This window comes from Mus pahari, chromosome 18, assembly GCF_900095145.1.
Source record: "Mus pahari chromosome 18, PAHARI_EIJ_v1.1, whole genome shotgun sequence".
NCBI classification, from domain to species: domain Eukaryota; kingdom Metazoa; phylum Chordata; class Mammalia; order Rodentia; family Muridae; genus Mus; species Mus pahari.
This window is the reverse complement of record NC_034607.1, coordinates 34,219,089-34,242,284: the sequence shown is the minus strand read 5'-3', so window position 1 is coordinate 34,242,284 and position 23,196 is coordinate 34,219,089. Positions and strand designations below refer to the sequence as shown.

Genomic DNA, 23,196 nt, shown 5'->3' with positions numbered 1-23,196 from the left:
ATCTATTATTCTTTGTGTGGCAGTATTTGTGGAAAGATATTCTGTAAATTTGGTATTGTCATGTAATATCTTGTTTTATCCATCTATGGTAATTGAGAGCTTTGCTGGGTATAGTAGCCTGGGCTGACATTTGTGTTCTCTTAGGGTCTTTATGACATCTGCCCAGGATCTTCTAGCTTTCATAGTCTCTGTTGAGAAGTCTGGTGTAATTCTGATAGGCCTGCCTTTATATGTTATTTGACCATTTTCTGTTATTGCTTTTAATATTCTTTCTTTGTTTAGCACATCTGGTGTTTTGATTATTATGACAGGAGGAATTTCTTTTCTGGTCCAGTCTATTTGGAGTTCTGTAGGGTTCTTGTATGTTCATGGGTATTCTTTCTTTAGGTTGGGGAAGTTTTCTTTTATAATTTTGTTGGAGATATTTACTGTCTCTTTGAGTTGGAAATCTTTCCTCTCTTCTATACCTATTGTCCTTAGGTTTGGTCTTTTCATTGTGTCCTGGATTTCCTGGATATTTTGGGTTAGGAGCTTTTTGATTTTCACATTTTCTTTGACTGTTGTGTCAATATTTTCTATGGTATGTTCTGTACCTGAGATTCTCTCTTCCATCTCTTGTATTCTGTTGCTGATGCTTGCATCTATGACTCCTGCTCTCTTTCTTAGATTTTCTAAGGCCAGGGTTGTCTCTCTTTGTGATTTCTTTATTGTTTTGATTTACATTTTTAAATCTTGGATGGTTTTGTTCTTTTCCTTCACCTGTTTTGATTGTCTTTTCCTGTAATTCTTTAAGGGATTTTTGTGTTTCCTCTTTAAGGGCTTCTAGCTGTTTACCTGTGTTCTCCTGTATTTCTTTAAGGGAGTTATTTATGTCCTTAAAGTCCTCCATCATCATCATGAGAAGTGACTTTAGATCCATGTCCTTTTCTGGTGTGATGGTGTATCCAGAACTTGCTATGGTGGGAGAATTGGGTTCTGATGATGCCAAGTAGCCTTGGTTTCTGTTGCTTATGTTCTTATACTTGCCTCCCACCATGTGATTATCTCTAGTGCTACTTGCCCTCACTATATCTGACTGGAGCCTGTCCTTCCTGTGATCCTGGTTGTGTCAGAACTCCTCAGAGTTCAGCTGTCTCTGTGATCCTGTGATTCTCTGATCCTGTAATCCTGAGATTCTGGGTGTGTCAGGGCTCCTGGGAGTCAAGCTGCCTCTGGGACCCTGAGATCCTAGTGTGACCAAACTCCTGGGATCCTGGGATCCTGGGATCCCGTGACCCTGTGATCCTGGGTGTATTAGAATGCCAAGAATTGGAGTCTCCTCTGGGTGTTGTAGGACTGGCTGAGGCCAAAGTCTGTTCAGGGCACCGTCCCAGACCAGAAGGCCAGTTTAATTTTTTTAAGTGAAGAATATTCAAATAGTCTTGTCAAGTAGTGAATTTTTTAAATACCAAAAGTATTCAAGTAAACTATATACTTTTATATATTATTACATATTTTATTTTATTTATATATTTATGTATTTTTAGATATTATTCTATATTTTAAATATTATTATGGCAGTTTAAATAAAAAATAGTCAAAAGCTCATGTATTTGAGCACTAGGACCCCAGTTGGTGGTGCTGTTTGAGGGATAATGTGGCATGCTAGAGGGAGCATATCACTGGGGACACGCTTTGAGAGCTGAGAGCCCAATTCTACTTCCAGCTCACTGCCTTTGCTTCCTGTTCTGGTCTCTCAGCTTCCTACTCTGACCACCTGCCCCCATGTGGAGTTTTCCTCTGGAACCATAGACCTTTCCTATAGCTGCCCTACTCAGGGTATTTAATAACTGCATTAGAGAAGTACTGAAACAATTACATATCATTACACATTTGTATCACTGTTTACCTAAGCCAAAAGAGATTGTGATTTGTGATATGTCAGGTTTTTCCCTGGATACTCAATGATCTGAAAAGATGACAAAGAAAAGAATCAAACAGAACATGGCAATCCCCATGTCCCAAGGCAACCCTGCAGGGTGGTTCGAACTGTCCAAGTGGGAGGTGATCAGGAGAGGGGGGCTGGCTGGAGGCTGGAGTAGAGAGAGCAAGCCAATGAGAACATGAGGTCAGGCCAGTGGAGTCACTGCATGAGCTACAGTGCCCTGCTGGTCTGTCCTGGGAAAGACTCCGGAGGCCAGAGAAGCTTTCCAATAGGCACATCAGAGGGATAACTGCATGCTCACATCTATATGTGAAGTCCATTTACAACTGCTCGAGCTTCCTGAGGCAAAAGTCCAGCATCTGTTCTGTTTGAAGCAAACACACACACACACACACACACACACACACACACACACACACACACATTCATACAACATACAAACATAATCACATACATACACACACAAATACCCATGCATATACACACATGTACAAACACACACAACAAGCGTACACACACGTAATCAAACACTCACTACACATACTTACATACAAACACATAGTCATAACAGCACACAAAAATGCACATGCGTATACACACATACATACAAACACACACAAATATACACCACACACACACACGCACACACACACACACATTTATTCACCTGCACTAGAAAGTTATGGGGTGCTGAACTGTTAACATTTCTTAAAAGACCCTTATTATCCTGGCACTAAGTATTCAGGAGCTCTGCTCTGGAGGGGCCTCTGAATCCCCAACTACCCTTAAGGTCGAATTCACTCACAGTAAATAACTGGCTAATGCTTTATTTTAAAATACCATGACAATAACCTATTTAAGAAGCAAGGCTGCCTTTCCATCTAAATGAAAATAATCAGATCATGCATTTTTGATTGAAGAACATATCCAGTTAAATGAAAGAAGCCCAGGCTCAATTCATGATCTCAGCTCTGCTTTATAAACCCCTCCATGCCCCATTCTGCTGCAGGAGGCCCTCCAAGCCCTGATCTGTGTGCAGGATTGAGGCTCTATTGAAGAATTCTGTGCTCTGGGAATGACATGGCTGCTCCTGTCACACTGGAATCAGCGCCTGTGAAGAACTTCAGGAGACTTCCACAAGGCTGTGCTCAATAACAACCCACTCTAAATACAGAAGAGGCTCCAGGGTGGAGCACGGGAGGCCTGGGGACCACGCCTCCTCAGGTAGATTCCAGTGCTTGACAGTTGCTGAAAGGGAGACTTGTCATTGATGACTTGGTGGCTTTAAGTCGTCTGTGCTCCTGTAAGGAAGAACAGATGAGCTCACTTTTTCTTTATTGTAGACTTGGGTACAATTGGCCTTGTGTATGTCATTTGTAGTCTCTCTGGGATGAATAAATTTCTTTACACCTCCCCAGGAGGACTCACGTGTCAGATTAAATAAAACATTCTAAGGGAGAGTCCGAGTGCTCCCTCTTCTGGTTAGTAGCTTTCACATACAGTGATGGCACCTTTTCTTGAATGATTTAGAAGTGCATATGAGCATCCAAGTCCCAGGCTTACCTGGCCATGTCTCTTTTAAACATCTCGTCTTGCCTTTGGCGCCAAGTCCCGACTCAGTTCCATGGAGAAGAAAAGTAGGAAACCTTGGGTTTTGTTTTTAAGCCGAAGCACATGCCAGGCATTGAACTGCTGCTGGGCATGAGTGAGGCTCCTCAGTGCATAGCTTACCTGAAGGATGCCGTCTCTGCTTCCTACGTGAGATCAAGACTTTAGGGTCAGTAGCTCCTAACCAATGTGCTGTAGGGAAAAAAAAATAGAACAAGTACTGAACTCAGGACGGGGGCATCTTTCAATAGTTCTAGGTCTCGACTCAATGATTTACAAGTGTGGATGTAACGAACCAGAGACTCTAGAGGCCTTCTAGCTTCCTATGTTTTTTTTTTTTTCTTTTTGAAATGAGGTTTCCTGTGCCCATTGATGACCCTGAGACGTTTCAAGTGTTCTGAAGTAGGAGATTAGAATCCGCACTGGAAAGACACAGTTCTTCTGCGAGGGGACATGCTTCAAAGAGGCTTCAGTGTCTACTGGTTAAAAATAATTTGCTTGGCTTCAAGGGGAGAGTTGTGAAATGTTTTGGCAGGACTTTATGTAATTAACTTGACGGTGGTTAGCCCATTCCAAAAGAGGCCGAAAATAAGATCCCTGAATCATGTTCTAGAACAGAGGATTCTCTGTTGACGCGATCTGAATGTCATAGCCTGCAATGCCTTCTGAAGAGAATCACACCTCATGCCTCACCCCTTGCCCTTGGTGCTTTCTTCTAGTCAGAGCTTGAGAACATTTGTTCTCTTTCCTGCCATTCCCTTGTCCTTTCCCCTCCCCTCCCCTCCCCCTTCTCCCTTCTGCTCCCCCTCTCTTCCTCCCTTCTCTTCCCCTCTCCCTCCTCTCCTCTCCTCTCCTGCCCTCTCCTCCCCTCCCCTCCTCTTCTCCATTCCTCTCCCCTCCACACTGTCCCCCTCCTCTCCTCCCCTCCCTTTCCCTTCCCTCCACACCCTGTCCCTCCCCTCCCCTGTCCTCTACTCTCCTGCCCGTCCTCTCCTTTTCCATACCCCTCACATCTCTCTTCCTCCTCCTCCTCCTCCTCCTCCTTCTCCTCCTCCTCTTCCTCCTTCTCCTCTTCCTCTTCCTTCCCCTCCTCCTCCTCACATCTCCATCCCATCTCTTCCTCTTCTTCCTCCTCCTCCTCACATATCCATTCCTCCTCTCCCACTCCTTCCACTCTGCTGTCTTTGTCTCTCTTTTCCTTGTCCCCCATCTATTTTTGGTTCCATTTCTTGTTCGCTGTCTGCTCCACTCTTTGGGATAGTGCCCAGGGTTCAATAGCTGATTAACTTGAGTTAAACTTGACTTTTATTGTGTCACTGGGGCTAATTTTGCTGGTAGTTAGGAATAGAATCTCTTCAGCTTGCCAAATATCACTCCTAGGATTTCCTTGAACCTCGCAATTAGTTAATAAAAATTGCCTCCCTGCAAAAAGCCTACGTAAACCTCCTACGTTCAGGTGACTCTGTCGGCTTCCCAGCTTCTTTCCTATTGTATCTTCCTCCTGGGAGTTGCCTCCAGGAGCACAAGCACGTATGTACACTAATAACAAATGAAATACAAAATTTTATTAGATAACCGAATCAAAAAAATTTTACCTAGGTCTTTCCCCAATTGCACAATAAATGACAAACCATCAATAACAGGACTGGAGCAGCATCCAGTGTGAGGACAGGCACCATACTGCCACCATGAGGCTTTGTGACAGGTTATACCCCACTGTGCCCTCCCCCATACACTGACTTCCAAGCTCCCAACCCTACAGGTAAGTAGGGCAAAGACTGTGAGTCTGAAGGTAAGGTGTGTCCAAGGATGAACAGCTCCAGAGAAGTTGAGATCTTGTTCTTGGTCCAGCCTCAGCTTTCTTGACCCTGAGCAACTGCTAAGGCAAGAGGACTGCTCAGAGTTTGGGACTAGCTTAGGATTGGGTGTATAGTAAGTCCTGTGCCAGTCTGAACTACAGGGTAAGACCGCTGAAATGAGGGGGAGGGGAAGAAGGCAGAAGAAGGAGAGGGAGAGGAGGGGGGAGGGGAGGAGGGAGTGGACAAGTGTGGCAACATAGCAAGTGCTTCTTTTTATACTGCTCATGAGTTCATTTGCTTTTATTTGATGTGTGCAAAGGTTTTGACTGCATGGGGCATGTGCCGGAGAAGGCCAGAAGACAGTCTTGGATCCCCTGGAACTGGAGCTGTGAGCTGCCCTGTAGATGCTGGGAACGGAATCCCATTTCTCTCTCTGCAAGAGAAGCGAATGCTTTTAAGCACGGAACTGTCTCTCTGGCCTCGAAGATGCTATTTAAGTGTTTTTGTGTGACTCAAGGGACCACACGTCAGGAACTCACCTCAGTTTGCACCTGACCACTATGCACAAACTGTACATCCCTTTACTGCTTTCTTCCCTCATCCTTTCATTCATTCATTCATTCATTCATTCATCCATTCATCCATTCATTCACCCTTTTACTACTTTCTATTCTGTGCGTCTTACCTTAGGCTCACCCCAGGTCAACCGTATTGCCTCATTCACAAAAGTTATTATAACGGGCTGCAGCATAGACACACATTTTTTTCCTGAATGATTAAAAATAATTATTATTTATGAACAGAGATGATGGATAGATGGGGATTCATTATGCTACTCTGACACGTTTAAAAAAGGCAGAACATTGCGATTGATCACAATAACATTTTAAAAAAATTAAAACTTACTAATGCCCAAGCGATCATTTTCTTTTCTGTTTTCTTTCCGTTCTTGCCCCTTGCAGATAGTTTTTATGTCAGTCCTTTCCACAGTTGTCTTGAAGTGTGGAATGATTGTATTAACATGCAATCATTAAAACTCAAGTGACTCTCAAGACAGCAATGTCCATGTTGATAGCGCTGACAGCTGCCAATCAATCACAGGCCTCAAACGCTGGTCTCCGTTGTGCAAGATTTATTCCTTTCTCTTTCTTGCTTTTAATTTATCTATCTTTACCATGGTCATTAAAGTGTGTGTGTGTGTGTGTGTGTGTGTGTGTGTGTGTGTGTGTTAGGCCTGAGATCTTACTGGATGTCTTCCTGGATCACTCTCTATCATATTTTTGAGATGAGGTCTCTCACTGATCTTGGAGCCCACTAATTGGACGAGACCAGCTGGCCTGGAGCACTGGATTTCTTGCCTCTGCTTCTCCAATGCTAGGGTTCCAGCTGTCCACTATCACAGGTGACTTTCTTCCTGAGTGTTGGGGATCCTAACTCAGGACTCCATGCCCGTGTATCACAGACTTTCCCAGCCCACCTGGCTCCTCGATCTTTGAAGCTCGACTGGACTCTCTTAACCTCCGACCCCTCCCCTTCTGTGCTCTCCCTCCACACCCTTGCAGACAGAGGAGCTTCCCTCCTCTGGTCAGGTCACACAGTCACACAGACAGTCCCGGAAATGAAAACCATCTTGAGGACCTTGGAGAATCTTGGAAAGAGAATCTAACTTGGGATTTGTCAAGTGTAGGAATAAGATGCAAGCCACGTAGTCGTCAGCTCTTAGGAAAGTTAGGTCTCGGAGGTGTTTTATAACTGGCCTCAGTCTCTCTGACTTTTAACAAAAATAGTATGTAATTTAGTCGTTCACCAATTTATATCCTAAAACATCACACCAGTTTCTAACCTCTTGAAAGAAACCCTACACTTCAGCAAAGCCTTGTCCTTGGTCTAAGGGTTTGCTAGAGTCTGGGACTCTCTTAAACTCATGACCTTGCTTTCCAAAATAAACTTGATGTGCAGAATGTTGATTTGGCATCTGATTACTCTCCCAATCTGTAATCAACATGTCTCTTCAAATTTGTTTATTTATTTTACTGACTTATTTTGCAATGCTGTGGCTCAAACCCAGGGTCTTGTGCCTGGCAGGCAAGCACTCTACCATCCTGGCTCACACCCAGCCCAAGTAGTGCTGTCCATCAAAGCCTGTGCTCTGTTGGATCAGGCCCAAGGAAGTCCTGCCCCGCTTGCTCGTTGCTCAGAGGATGAACAGGAGCGTGCAGGCAAAGGGAGCCTGGACCAAGGCCAGTCCAGTGGAGGAGGGGCTTCCTGGGAGGAAGTTTCTGGGTCACGAAGTGGATCTCCTTCCAGAAGCAACGGTTTTTAAAAGGTAAACTGAGTTGGGGGAAGATTTCATAAAACTCTGGCTAGTAAAAATGAAGGCTTGTGTTTTCCCAGTGTTGTACGGCTGTGGTGAGTCCTGGGTCTTTCCATGGCAGGCAGTGCTGCTGGATGCTTGATTCCAGGGGCACAAGCCTGCCTTACTGTGGCTTCTCTTTTCCTAAACATGTAGGTATGCACAGGTGTGTGTGTGTGTGTGTGTGTGTGTGTGTGTGTGTGCATACACACACATGCAGTATATGTGTGTGTTCATGTAGGTATGTACAGGTGTGTGTATGTGCAGTATATATATATATATATATATATATATATATATATATATATGTTTGTGTAGGTATGTACAGGGGTGTGTGTGTGTGTGTATGTGTGTGCGGTGCCGTGTACATATGTGCTCATGTAGGTATATACAGATGTATGTATATGCGTGTATGTGTGTGTGCAGTGTATGTATGTGTCCATGTAGGTATGTATAGGATGTGTATATGTGTCACGCAGGTGTTCACAGACATGGGTGTAAGTGCATGTGGAGTCCAGAGGACAAAGTTAGACATTTTTCTTTATAGCTCTCGATCTTAAAAACATTCTATGAATTTATGATATGTCTATGCTTGTATGAGTGTGAGTTGTAGACGTGCATGGACACGTGAATGGAGGTCAGAGGAGAGTATCTGGTGGGCAGTTGTTGCCTTTTGCCTTGAGGCAGCTTCTCTTTGCTGCTGGGCTTCATACCCCATGCTGCTCCTCTTCCCACAGATGTGCACCGTGGTGTCTTTCCCATAGTTACAAAGGAGTCGAATTCAGGGTGTCAGGCTCACATGGCTAATACCTTTTGCCTGACAAGCCATCTCCCTATATCTCCATTATTAGCTTTTGGAACACGGTTTCTTACTGACTATGAAGCTCATCACTTCAGTTATATTGCCTCTGGGGTGAGGGGTACAGATGTAGACCTCAATACCTGCCTTGTCCGTGGGTGCTGGAGATCTGAACTTGGAACTTAACGCTTAGGTGGCAGCTGTTTACTGTCTGTGTCACCCGCCCAACCCCAAATCGATTCAGAAATATAATTCACACACATAATCAATAATCTGAGTCCAATGTGTGTTTTAGACAAGGCTTATTTCCCAGTGGTCCACACTGGAAACTTTGTGCCAGGTAGGGAAGTGATGGGGAGCACCGTGGAACCAATAAGATGTGGAACGAGCTAAAGGCCCTGATGTCAATGGGGCATAGCCCCACCGGATGGACTGAGGTAGTTTAGCCGGAAGTCATGAAGGCTGGAAGTCATGAAAGCTGGAGAATCTCACTTCCTGCCTTACCATGTGGGGCTTGGAAATTCTAACTCAGACTTGCTGGGCAACGGTGTTGACCTTGGGTAAGGTCTTTCTGACACACCCCCCCAACATTGCGTTTTGTTTTGTTTTTAAATAGATGTTTTGTTATTTTAAATTTGCGAATTGCTCCAGATACTTACAGGAGCTGTTATTTTACACTCTGTTCATTTTGGTTTTATTTCACTTCCGATTTTTTTTTAATGATTTTTTTTTTTCCGTGTGTCAGAACAATAATCAGAAGCTTATGGAAATGCAGTTAAAATGAGGGTATGTTTAACATCCACTTTTTGGCCTCCTTAGGGTTTAAAGGCAATCGCTTTACAGAGTAGAATTTCAAAAAAATGTTCAGCAGCGCTTCCTTACAAATCTCTTCCAGCTTGAACCCCACCCGGGGAGCAGCCGAAAAGTCTCTTTGGGGAAAAGCCAGATGCTTGGACTCTGTCGGGGACCCCGATACATTACTCACTTACTGCTCATTAAACAAAACCAGTGTCCAAGTCCCTGTCCTAATTTGCTCTCCATTGCTGTGATTGAGACGCTATGACCAAAAGCATCTTGTGGATGAGAGTCTATTGGGTTTATTTTATCTTTCCACTTGCCCCACCAGGGGGAGTTAGGGCAGGGACTCGATCAAGGCAGGAACCATGGGCAAACCCTGCTCAGCCAGCTTTCTTGTAGGACCTCTCCGCCCATTGGCCACAGTGAGCTGCCTCCCCCCCCATGCCCATCATTAATCAAGACAACGCCCCCAGAGTCTTGCCTACACATCAGTCTAATGAAGGTGTTTTTGCAATTGAGAGTTCCTCTTCTCAGATGACCCAAGCTTGTCTCAGCTGATCAAAATTTTACTAGCGCGGTCATTAAAACAAAAGCTTTCTTGGATTTCTTTTGTGTGTGTGCTTTTTTTGTTTCCAGTCAAGGGTTAAGTGGTATTATGGCTTGAATCTGAAATATCCCCCACAGGTTCATGTGGTTGCTACTTGGTAGTACCGTTTTGAAAAGTGGTAGGAATGTTGGGATATTTTACCTAGTTAGCAAATGTCAAGCCACAGGGACAGGATGCTAAACTCACAGACTGCCTCCCCTTCTGACTCCAGTGCCCTGCTCTCTAGCCCAGTGAGCTGAGGAGCCCCCACTAGATAGTCCCACAGCTGTGAACTCCTTCCAGCCTTCCTACCGTGATGGAATGTACCCAAATTCTTCCAAATCGTAAGTTAAAATATAAATCTCTCATCTCAACCAACAGAAATGGATTTCCACATTGCTACCTGTAGTTGAAGTTGCTGTGGGACTTCATGGAGAAGGAAGGGGCTCTGGGCATCCACTCCCAGGACAATCAGTGTCTAAACTCTGCACAATAAAGTTTTCTTATTTTTAAATAAATAAAGCTTTTCGAGACAGGGTTTCTCTGTGTAGCCTTGGCTGTCCTGGAACTCACTCTGTAGACCAGGCTGGCCTCGAACTCAGGAATCCGCCTGCCTCTGCCTCCCAAGTGTTGGGATTAAAGGCGTGCACCACCACTGCCCAGCATATTTTTTACTTTGTTCTTCTTGGTTATATTGATAGAAGAGTATGCAGGGTTCATGCCTAGTTACATTATTTCTATGATGTAGAAATAACATTGTCAATGTTGATGTTCTTCTAGTACTTCCTCATAGGGCTTGAAAACAAGGAGCCGTGCTCCTTCCCCTACTAATCCTGTCTCTACAGGGCTAAACCTGGAGCCCTTTTCCTGTTTCTTGCCTGGGCTGTGGAGGGCTGCCTCTTCCATTTGCTTCTGGCTGTCCACTTGATCCTGGACAGTAAGTTGATTCTGCATAAGTAACTTGGCCTTCCTCTGACCATGCCAGTTCAGCCCATCAACAGGGTCTAAAGGGAGGGAGTGAGGATTGGAAAAACCAAACCAAACCAAACCAAACCAAAACAAAAAACAGACAAAAATGATAACGTGACTCCAGCCCCACACTGAGGCTGAAGCAGGTTTATTTCTCTCCAGCCTGCTTTTATAACATCCAAAACACATGGTTAGTTCTTAGATCAAAGACAAAGTCATCAAGCGAAGTAGCAAGCAAGGAGATCACACAAGATTGTAATTAAGTAAGGTCGGAATCAAAGAGATCACACGAGGTAGCAATTCAGCGAAGCAGTAAGCAAAACCCCATGGTCCCTGCTTCCAACATTCTTATCTGAGCCTACTTCCTTGTCTGAGCCCAGTGACAAATGCCAAATTCCTAGAAATGGCACCAAAAGCTCCCGTCAGTTCTCTGTCTTTGCTTCGTTCTCTTCCAAACGCCACGGATTGGAACACCTGTTCTGCACAGGGCCGTGCAGTGTGCCTCGACTCTCACACAGTTAACAATTCGGTGAACACTGACTATCAGGAAATGCTCTTGTCACAAATGCTGTTGGGAAGGTGTACTAACAGGAAAGATAGCTGGCCATTATGAGGAAGAAAGCTGTTACAACCCATCCTGGCTCCTGGTAGTCCTCAGGCTAAGGTGCCTCAGCAGAGTGCCCCAAAATCTTGTAAGAAGGAATGCTCTACTTTTAAGCAGCAGCTCGGCATTGTTTTATGAGATTTGCATACACAAGACACTGCTTGATTCCCAAATCTCAGGCTAAAAATCTATCCACACTATTTTTTTTCCCCTCTAATAGCCCAACACCCAGGCTCTCATACAAAGAACGTCCAAGCCCTCTGTCTCCCTCAAGGAGTCTCGGGACTAACCCAGGGCACCGAGGGCTGGTTCTGCAATACCACCCGGAGACAAAAGCAGCATCCCATGGTGTGTCTGCCCTTCCTGCCTCAGCAAGGCCTCTCAGCAGGCACAGGTATGGACTCCAAGGCTGCTAGCAGCTCCCGGGTAGAATCTTGCGGGAGTTCCTGAGTCGGTGGGCAGCTGGGCAAGGTCAGGGTCCCAGAGCAGCATCTATAGGTTAGCTGGGTTGGGGCCAGCAAGAGCCATGCACTCCTGCACCAGTCACCAACACTGCCAGACCCTTCCTCAGAACTATATCCTCACCTTGCTAGCCCTTCCCTTTCCATTCATAGAAATAGATACATTTTAGTATTTCCCACTTATACAAAGTGCCCATCCCTACCCAAGCACACCTTAGCTTGCCAGTGCTGCCCGAAGAGGCACTGGATGGCATAGCTCAACCACCGGTGTTTGCTTTGCTCACAGGTCTGAGGACAGAACACGCTGAGTTCCAGTGCTCCTCCTGGGAGGCCTCTTTTCAGCTTATGGAAATCTGTCTTCTCCTTGGGTCCTCATGTGGTTCTGCCACTAAATACATTCTGAAGGGTCAGGGGTTTGATTATATGAACTTTGGGGGAGAGACTTCAGCAACCCATAAGGCCAGCCATGAACCCTGCACACTTAGGGTAGAATTAGCCTTCAGAGATGGAAAGAGAAAGAGAGAGGACGAGAGAGAGGAGAGAGAATGAGAGAGACAGACAGAGAGAGACAGAAAGATAGAGACAGAGTCAGATAGACAGAAACAATGAGACAGACATACAGAAACAGAGACAGAAAAATTAGAGACAGAGATAGTAAGAGAGACACGGCAAGAGTCAGACAGAAAGAGAGAGAGAGAGAGAGAGAGAGAGAGAGAGAGAGAGAGAGAGAGAGAAGTGGTAGGTAGCCAGGGGATGGCACTACCCCTGCAGAATAATGAGTGTCTTGTGCTTGAAATGTCTGCTCTGTCGTTTCACAGAGTGACCAGAGCTCCTGAAGTTATAACAGCAGCGAGGGAATCTGACCCTTCTCACTAAGTCACCCCTGGGAGGCACAGCAAGATCCTCTGCCTTGGGCGGGGGGCCAAGTGTCCAGGCAGCTTTTGCTATTTTTTCACCAGCACAGTTCATTGACACTTGCAGTGGGCACAGTGACAACATCCGATGAGCCCTGGCTCTGGAAACCTAACTCCAGCTATAGCGCCCAGGCAAGCTGCAATGCCCACTCTCTCCGGGATCAGCTCCCTCAGCCAGGGATGGCTGCCGTCAGGTCAGCTGTACTTTTCTACTTTGTTTCTTTTTCTAGCCCCATTTGTTAATCACCCTGCTCAACTGTGATACCAAAGAAGAGCGGAGAGAGCAGTTATCTGAAACCGCCCTGTGACCTGTGAGCACATACCAGGTCAGTAAAACTCCTGCAGAACGGACGGTGACAGCTGTCTTGTGGCGCACAGAGGGAAGCGAGCAGTTCTGTTTGGAAGCCTCAGAGACAAGGGTATCATTACAACCTGCTGTCCACTCAGAGAGAAACCATCTCACCACACCCCCAGAAACAGGTCCAGCTCTCCTGCAACCATGTAGGTTTCCGACTCCGTCATCTGCAAGGCCTGGTAAGACAAGCTCTATCCACTCTAGGATCCCTTGTCTTCACCTCCACACTGCCACTGCTTACCAGTCTGACGCTGGGAGCTCAGGCAAGACCAACATCTAACCTTGAAGGAGGAAAGGAAGAGCCCATGGGGACCAAACAGTCCAGGGCCAGCTCCAACGACAAGGACCCCAAGAGGCTTCTGTTGGGGAAGAGACAGAAGTTCTCTTCGTGGGAAGACACCCTGCTCTTGGGGAAGGACCCACGGTCCCTGCTGAAGCGTGGCATGCGGCACGTCAGCTTCAGCTTAGTCACCAAAGGGATGACAGACATTCCAGATTTTCTGTGGGGTTTGTTGGAGGTCCAGAAACTCAATCTGTCCCACAACCAGCTCCGAGTTCTCCCGCCTGAGGTGGGCAGGCTGACCCGGATAGTGGTCCTAAACTTGTGTGGGAATTGCCTCAAGAGTCTCCCCAGGGAAGTCAGTCTCCTCCAGAGCCTCAAGGTCCTGTTCCTCAACATGAACTGCCTGGCGGAGGTGCCCGCCGAGCTCAGCCTGTGCAGGAACCTGGAAGTGCTGAGCATGTCACACAACTGCCTGTCCCAGCTCCCAGCCAGCTTTGCAGACCTCTCCAGACTTCGGAAGCTGAACCTCAGCAACAACTACTTTGCTCACATCCCCCTTTGTGTATTCTCTCTGAAGGAGCTGGACTTCCTGCATGTGGGCTCCAATCGCCTAGAAAACATTGCAGAGAGCATCCAGTGCCTGGCTAGCTTGCAGATCTTCATTGCAGAGAGCAACAACATCCACTCCTTCCCCAGGTCGCTCTGTCTCGTCACCAGCCTAGAGCTGCTGAACCTGAACAACAATGACATCCAGACCCTTCCGGATGAACTCTACCTGCTCTGCAGACTGGGGAGGATCGCGTGGAATCCCATGGACAAAGGGCTGCACATTTCCCATAATCCTTTATCCAAGCCCTTGCCAGAGCTGGTGGAGGGGGGTCTGGAGATGCTCTACAGCTACCTGAAGGACAAAAAGCACAACTGAGGCAGACAGCAGAGGCATGGACATCAGACACATGGACAAGGGTCAGCTTGTGTGGACTCTGTTAGCTGGGGTCCTTCTCTAGTGGAAGGGTTTTAACGCTAGTGTCTATCAGGGCTGGGCTCCCATTTGCTAATTTGCTGTGGAGCATCGGACCAGGTGAGACCTTTGTTTTTAACCTTATCTGTCCTTAGTATCCTGGTATCCCTGACCAAGAAAATACGTTCATCTCACTCAAAGTGTGACTTGAAGCAGGCTTTAATCTACTCTAGCAGTGAGGCTTAGCTCTCAGTAACGTGAATGATAAGTCAAACTTGACATGATTCCAAGATCAAATATATACTTGTATGTCCTGTGTGCCAAGCATGGTGGGAAGGGCAGAAATCATCTCCTTTTAGGTGTTTTCCACTCCTTCAACGGATAACCTGCAGCGAGGCGGCAACAGCAAGACAAGTTCCTGTGTCGGGCCCCAAGCCAGCTTCTTTCCAGAGGAATGGGTAAGGAGAGGATAGACTCTCAGTGATGTCTGGGACCAAAACAGGCAAAGCTGTCCCTCCGGGTTTGGGGGAAACGATCATAGGAACTGTTCCTTTAAGACGCTTACGGGATCTGTATCGGGGGCTATTCTCGGTTGTGTGTGCTGGTGACAACCAGATGGCACTGTGGCTTTCAGGGAATAAACATGATGGTCTCAGTGTGGGGCCTCCGTCTTCTTTCCCAGCCCCCACCCCCACCCCCCAACAGTTGTCCTTTCTGCTTTTACTCTTTTCTCAGAGGCAGAGTAAACTGCAGGGAGAATAGCCCAGAGGTGGGAGATGAGGGTACAGTAAGGACAAGCCACATGTACAAAGCAGTTATCCTCTAATGGTTTGGATGGATGACTATACACACCACCTGAGTTTCACCTAAGGGCATGTAAGCAAACGAGGTCCTAAGCCGGTCTTTGTATTGCTTTTAAGAGGGTGCAGCTTTTAGCCCAGCAGACACAAGGGCAAGTTTAGACAGCGAGCCTGGGTCACACGATCATGCTGTCCAGGGGCAGCCAGACACCTTGGGAGATGTCAATATTAAAGCTACAGTGGAGGGACTAGAGAGATAGGGCTTGTTCTTGTAGAGGACCTGGGATCTGGTCATAGCACCCATATGGCAGCTCAAAACTGTCAGCAACTTCAAGTCCCAGGAGATCAGATGTTTTCTTCTGGCATCCTCTGGCACCGGGCATGAACATGGTGCACATACACACACGTAGGCAAGGCACTCATACTATATATATATATATATATATATATATATATATATATATATATACCTTCAAGTCCACCCAGAGCAGACTCCTCCGATTTCTTGCATACAGTTTATAGTAAATAGCAACACCAATCAGCAAATCCTAGGGTCTGAAATTGCTAGAGGGACTTTTAGAGTTAATTTCATATTAATGCCTTTAGTTCAACTGAATTAAACTTTTATAGCTCTTTCTCGAGCCACAACAGGAGGCTGGGGCTCCAAGATAGATGACATCCTGTGCTTTCTACCAAAGAGATCAAAGTTGGGTGAAAGACAGGGACCCTCATGGTTCTTCAACAAGTGTGTTAAGCTGAGATCCCCAAGAAGCAAGAAATACCAAGACCCTGGCATAGCTTGCCTTGAGTCTCAGAGCCCTGGCAGCAATGTGAAGCCAGCTCCGAGCACAGGTGGGGTGATCAATCAACTTCTCCTCGCCCTGCAGGCCTCTAACCTGAGCACCCCTGAGTTCTCCCCTCTCCTTGCATAGGAAGGGCAATAAAGCATCAGGCAGAGGCTGCTGCCAAGAACCAGGGTAAGGCTCTTGCTGTGTGCAGCTGCCTTCCTTCTTTTCCCAAGAGATACTGGGGGAGGACGGTTGGGGGAGAGTGGGGGGGGGGGTCCACAGATTTACAGGAACAAATGATTTTTCTACCCAAACAAACTCCAATGCCAGTTTTCCCATGCACAAAAGAAGAAAGCCAGTTCCTACAGCTGATAATTAGATACCACTTGCCATTCACACATCTGCTCATTGCAGTCCTCTCTTGAACATGCTGCTGCAAACAGATCTCACCTGTGTCTCTTGGAGGCCTCCAAGGAAGCCTCCTCCAGTCCCACGTGGAGTACCAGGAGACCCGCAGCTCTCTACTAGCCCACGTGGGCGCACTCCAAAATCCCCACCCACTTTGCTTTATTAGAGCCAAGACTATTTAAAAACATCAGAGGGATTCTCACTTGACCTCCTGACTCGGCGGGAAATTACAGGGCGAGCTCGGCTCTGCAGAGCTAGGCAGGTCGGGCGTTCACTGAAGCTTTGGGCTGAAGTGCGTGCAGCTGTCAGGAGGCAGGCCCGGGCGTGTGCCAGGACCATGCCCGTGAGTGTCTCTGCTGTGGACAGCTTTGGCTCACGCTGGGCTTTCATGACCTTGCTCTGAGCAGTGACACTGGCGAGGCCAAGGGCTCCGTCCTCATCCTGCTGAGAGATCATTTTATCTCCTCCGCCGCCTTCTCAGCCATTTGATCTCATACCACCGCTCCACTCCTGGGAAAGGATCTACCATATTTTGAAGGTGACCTATGAGCTCATTGTACATTTTAAAAGGGGGAAAAAAATAATTCAGTTGCCAGCTTCTGCTGGAAGCTTTCAGAAGTATAACGGGGAGGTTTTTTTTTTCTCTGTTAACACTCACTGGGGATCCACAAAAGCTGAGCAGTTTGCCCAACGTGCTTTAGATATTGAATCTTTGTAAATACTTCTTTTTTATTGATAAAGGGATGTGCTGAGCCAAATCCCAGCTAATGGACTTAGTTATTCAAAATACTAGTGTGGAGGGACTAAAACCTCTGTAGTCTCACTCCACGTTTACTGACTGTCTGTGGAGCGCCTCTCACCTATCTGTCATGGCTCCCACACTTCCACATTCAAGTAAATTGCAGGTGTTCCAGAAACTCTCAGAATCAAAGCGCAGAGAATGACTGCACTGGCTGTGGAGCTCATGCTGTCAAAGAATAGGAACTAATTGGTGCTTGATGTGGGGAGTCGGCGGCTCCATTCCTGGTAGTGTTGTTGTGTTCGGTGTCTCTGGGCTCTCAGTGCGCGCGGGCGCCGGCTTTAGCTAGGAAGCACCTTTTGAAGCAGTTGCAATGTATGAACACACAATTAAGCAAAAACCCTACGCTCCTAAGAAAGGAGGGCGATTGAAAAGGCACATCTGTTCGTGGAATAATAGCACTAAATGCACATCAGAAAAAGAAACCGTCGTCATCACTAAGCTTGTTGACTTAATTCATGGCGTATAGAAGCAATACTCCATTCTTGGGCTTTAGTTAATAAACTGACTCTTCAGTAACCAAATGCAGAGTGACTTCGGGACAGCACACCTGGATTCCAGTGTGAACATGTCCTGTATTAGGAAGCAGAAAATGTGTTACAGATATCATTATCTATAGAGATGCACACATAAGAAGTAACTGCGGTTTTGTTTTTTTTTCCCCCAGTAAGCAATGAGTATATGCATCTTGGAGATTAAATCTCTGAGAGTGCTCAAAGCACTAAACGAATGTGTGTTTTAATAGCCGGGCAAGAGGAAAAGGCTGAAGAGGGGACTTGTCACTGTAAACATATGCTGATGTCAGTAGAGAGACCACAGGACAAGTGAAGCCTTCAGAGCAGGTGCTTATTGACGTCATATATGCAGGTCCAGGAGCGACTCCCCCCCCCATCAGCCTCCTAGAATCACTGAGATTCTGGTTAATGGCTAAAAACTAGAAGGCAAGTTCAGGAAATTATCTCAAAAAGATACACAGAGGAGGCAAAGACATAAACCACTAGATGAGACTAACGTGGAAGTACCCAAGGAGTGATATTGTTTATGTCTACTCTCCAAATGTCCTAGGGCCAACCCGCTGTCTCAGAAGTCCTCTTCAGTACCTTCTATAACACACTCAGGAGAAACGAAACCTGCAGCTTGCTTGTCATGTTTATCAGGACCCTCGATGCCGGTTTCTTAATCATGATGAATCCAAGAATACCAAAATGTGACCCTCCTGTGCACTTTAAGAAAACAAAATAAGCTGCAGAGAAACATAAAAGCTATTAAAAAAAACAAAACAAAACAAAAAAAAACAGTGATGGGGGCATCTTGACCTTGTACGGGAAAGAACTCTCTTCAAGTGCCTCTTTTAAGTTACACATCAGGTTACATGCTAAATCCAAAGCACTGCTAATTAAAATAATAGAGACAGCACAGTAATAAAAAGGGGAGGCAGAGAGGGCCCATAATGAATCTGGAAGAGCTTGGGCATCATTAGGGCCAGCATAAGTGAAAGCTATTAGCATAGCATGAAGCTTGCTATGCAGTTTTTTTTTTTTAGTAGTGTCCTAGGAATCTATTTACAAGGAGACAACATATTTCCTAAGGCTCCTTATCATGGTAGAGGGCAGAAAATAAAAGGCAAACTGGAGTTGGAGCCCAGCAAGTTCCTGTACTAGGGAAAGTATACATCATGGATACTGGTGCAGGGGTTGGCTCTAACAGCGAGGGCCAGAGCTGCCAAGAGAAGAGCTCGCAGTCACCCATATTCTTTGGTCTTCTGTGACTTGAGTTCCTCAGTGTGATGACCACGCCACTTTAGGAAATCCCTGCCCCCCCCACTCCTAAGTGCTGTGCTGATCACACTATGCACCCACCCAGCACTGTGGTGTAAAGAACTCAGGACAGAGGCAAGCATGCTACTGGCGCCTTGCCAGTACCTGCTCTGCCCCTGTGTACCCCGAGACGGTGTGGATGTTCGGGTCATGAAGATGGCTGGCTACCACCCCCAGGTGCTCTTGTAGCGCCAGGGAAATGTTAGTGATCCCCCAAAATAACAGACAGGAGCCGATCTGATGCAACCCATCTTCATTCTATTCAAGCTAGCTCAGGCCCCTCCAACACACTGCTGTCATGCAGGATGGTTTTGGTGGTGGTGGTGGTGGTGGGAGCCCTGAATGTCCATGGGGCAAGACTTTATAGTAAGCAGTAAGTGAGGGATGAGTGTGCAAGCATCTAATTGGAAAGCTACTGTGATCTTTAACACAATTGGCTGGTTCTGGGAGTCATATCATAAACTTAATTTCTGCTCCCCTCTGTATTGGTGGTCATTAGGCAGGGAGTAGACTGGTCACCTGGGGGTCCAGGTCTTTTGGGGTAATAACCTGGAGATATTGGTCTTGTTGGGGATTAGCCTAGAGAATGGAGCTAGACTCAGGTTTTGGTGGGGGTCAACTTGGAAACTAATGCTCGGTACAAGCCTGTTAGTTTATCTGAGTTCAAACTTAGGTCAGGGTCTCTAAAACAAAGTCTGAACTTAGAAGATTTGGCCTCTCACTCTCAGGTCCACGGGCAAAGAAGGTAAGGCTTGCCTAAAGAGTGGATCATTGTGACAGAAACTGCCTAAGGGGTGTGTGAGTGAGTGTAGAGTCTCTTGGGAGGGACGAGGTGTGACAAGGGTGTGATGTCACTGAACAGTGGTGGGTCCATACAGCAAACACGACTACGTTTGTTTTGCTTTGTCTTGACAGAGAATCTATAAATCTCACTCTCCCAATGCAAGTCCACTTTATAATCCCTTTGTGTCCTTTGTCCTTTTTTCTTTAGCCCAGATCCAATGTGTTGGACTGCCACATGGAGAGAAATGAGGAACTCTGTGTCCTGAGATAGAGAGGTATTTCTGAGTCTTTCCTTTGCTAGGTTATGGGCTGACATACAAGGACCCAGGTTGTCAAAGATCTTGGATGTTGACTTCTTATCAGCATCTCCCGTGAGATTTGAATAAAAGGATAATCGGGACCTCAACAGGAGAGATTGTGAAGTAGCTGGTCCAGGTGGGACCTATGCGTCTCACTCTGTAAAGGCTCTGTAGCCTGTGATTCTGTTGCCTTCTCGGGACTGACAAACCATGATGTCAGCTCTCACAGAGAAGGCCAGCTGAGAGGCTGCTCAGTTGGGGGAGACTAGCAGAACACGGCTGTCAAGGGCCATACAGGAAGAAGGACAAATGACTCTAGTACTCATGGAATGTGGCCCACTGGTCACCACAGCCACATGGGTGGGCCTAGGTGTGGCACAGCCTCAAGGACCATGTGTCCTGAGGACGTCTTGCTGTGACAGAGCTCTCTTCTGCTTGCTGCCCTCGAATCCCTCTTAATCTAAGAGTTGTATGAAAACTCTAATGGGCTTCCAGCCCCTCATGGGGCAGTATCTCTAGCATTCACAATATGGATGCTTGATCACTTTCAGGCATTGCTGCTGGGGCGGATTGATGATCCAATCTCCACCCTAGAGAAGAACTTAGAGATGTAGATTGTCAGCAGTAATCACCAACATCTGGAAAAGTAAAATTGCTAGTGAAGCTAGGTGGAGATGTTTTTGCTACTGGCTCTGATGTAGAAAACCTTAGGAAACAATTTGAAGTTCAGAAAGGCGCACTCTTATTAGGCTAGGGCCATCTTATGGTCAGGGAACAAGAAAAATGGCAATACCGGCTGATGTGATTCTCACTGAGGCTGGACTGGTGAGGGTTGATTGCCTATACCCATCTTTGCCCTCAACTTCCTGATATAATTGAATAAGAATTGCTGATGAGTCAATATGCATTCGGAGGATTTAAAGTAGGTATGTTTTTTAATATAAAAGTTTAGATTTGTGATTCTTTTAAGAATTTCACAAGATTACTTTTAAAGATAAACAGTAAACCAATTATTCCTTTCTTTGTAACCACAAATTGCTGCCTACCACTAGGAGAAACTGTCCATGAAAACTACCTTGCTTTTTTTTTTTAACATGTTGTTAATCTATAACACATTGCTTAGTTACAAACGTACATAGGTTTTAGGGAATAATTTATTTTCTGTACCTGTACTACGTAATGTTATTTCTTATAAAGCTATTGGGGAACACACTGTTTTTCCATAATCATCTACTAGAAGAAAACTAAAATGTAATTGTGTTGTAATTTTATACTGCTTGAAAAATTTTGCTGGGATATATAAGCTATGTCAGAAAGAATGAAGTATGGAGGGCTGGAACATTGTTCCTTCTATCCCTCTATCCATCAAATATATATATATATATATATATATATATATATATATATATATATATATATATATGGTTCGTGTGACTGGGGGTTGGTACATTGTTCCTTCCATCTATCAACTAATGTATATGTGTATGTGTATATGTATATATGCATATGTATATATGTATGTATATGTGTTAGGTTCCTTCTACTCATCAACTATCTGTCTATATGTATATGTTTCTATATGTATATATGTACAGCTTGTCTTGTGTTGGAGCTTGCTCCATCCACCGATTGTGTGTATATAGGTATGTATGTATGTATGTATGTAGGTAGGTACATATATATGGATGTGTGAAATGCTTGGAACCTGCTTCCTGGAGCTTTGTTCTAACCATTCTATGTGTGACTGTGTATATTTCTATCTGTAGGTTTATCTGCCTGTATGTATACATGTATATATGTTTGAATACATATATGTATGCATGTTATATATGTATGTATATATTTGTGTGTATAAAGTTATTGGACTCTGTCTTTTATTTCATCCATTCACTGTGTGTGATTGCACATGTGTGTGTGTGTGTGTATGTGTGTGAGTGTGAATTTTCTCTTTCTTTCTCTTTCTCACCAACCCCAAGGAATTAGAAGAGTTCATAGTTTTTCTGCCGGCCAGCTCCAGGAAATTAAGCTTTGTTCCCTCAGAGGAAAGTCTGCTGAGTGACTTCTCTAATGGCTGGCTGCTGTTGACAGCAGCCCCTATAGGTATCTAAATCTACCCCAGTCAGTAGCTCTAAGCACTGACCCCCAATGGCTGACTGCTTCCGTTTACCCTCCACGTGGATGTCAATGCAGGTCCTTGGCACCTGGCCATGGGAAAAGGGGATGGAAAGGCAGGGCATCCTTGAGCCTAGCCAATAGATCGAAACCCCACTGAGGCTCTGTAGGACTCAATAGGATCCCTGGGAAAATTTTAGATCCCAGCCTCTTTTGAGAGGGTGTCCATGTCATGGGGTTGAAGGAGAGCCAGGCACGGTCAAGCTGGGACGGACAGTCCAGGCATTTCCGTCTCCAGGCAGACAGGAAAGGAATAGGAGCCAGCAGGATGTGTTCCATGGAGAGCAGAAAGCTGTGGGGCCCATGCCCAGCTGCTCTGTAGGTGATGAGGAGATTCCTAACCAGCTTCCGCCCCTGGAGGCCCTGAACTCCAGGGTGGCTGTCACATTGGTGACTGTTACTTTGCACCCAGTATAGAGTAGACACAATAGTGGCAGGTGGAGTGAATGAAGGAAGACAGTGAGTGTGTTCCCACCATTTGCCCCACCCCCATCCCCCAGACCTTGGTTATTCAGAGGTAAGGCATCTGTACTGCAGGGCTACTTTGGCCTTGAGATTCTACAAGACGATTTCCTTTTAACTTTGCTTTCCACAGTGAGTAGATTTCCTAAGCTTATAATTATGATTATTTTTTTTAAAGGCAAGGCACATTATGGAGATAGATCAGAGTGAACAATCTGGTGTCTCCTTGCAACATTGTAGCCTGCCCAAGGCCCTTGCTTGTATCTCCAGTACTGGACTTGTTTGTTTGTTTGTTTGTTTTCGAGACAGGGTTTCTCTGTGTAGCCCTGGCTGTCCTGGAACTCACTTTGTAGACCAGGTTGGCCTCGAACTCAGAAATCCGCCTGCCTCTGCCTCCCAGGTGCTGGGATTAAAGGTGTGCGCCACCACGCCTGGCCCCGTACTCTTTTGATAA

General features: G+C 45.9%; 1 protein-coding gene across 1 annotated transcript; it reads left to right on the top strand.

Annotated features, from left to right (window-relative positions):
- The first annotated feature begins 13,347 nt into the window (after positions 1–13,347).
- Positions 13,348–15,067, top strand: Lrrc30 (leucine rich repeat containing 30). The gene has a single exon (XM_021218549.1). It carries the CDS (start codon positions 13,476–13,478, stop codon positions 14,376–14,378), a length of 903 nt encoding a protein of 300 aa, XP_021074208.1. The 5' UTR covers positions 13,348–13,475; the 3' UTR covers positions 14,379–15,067.
- Positions 15,068–23,196: the final 8,129 nt, after the last annotated feature.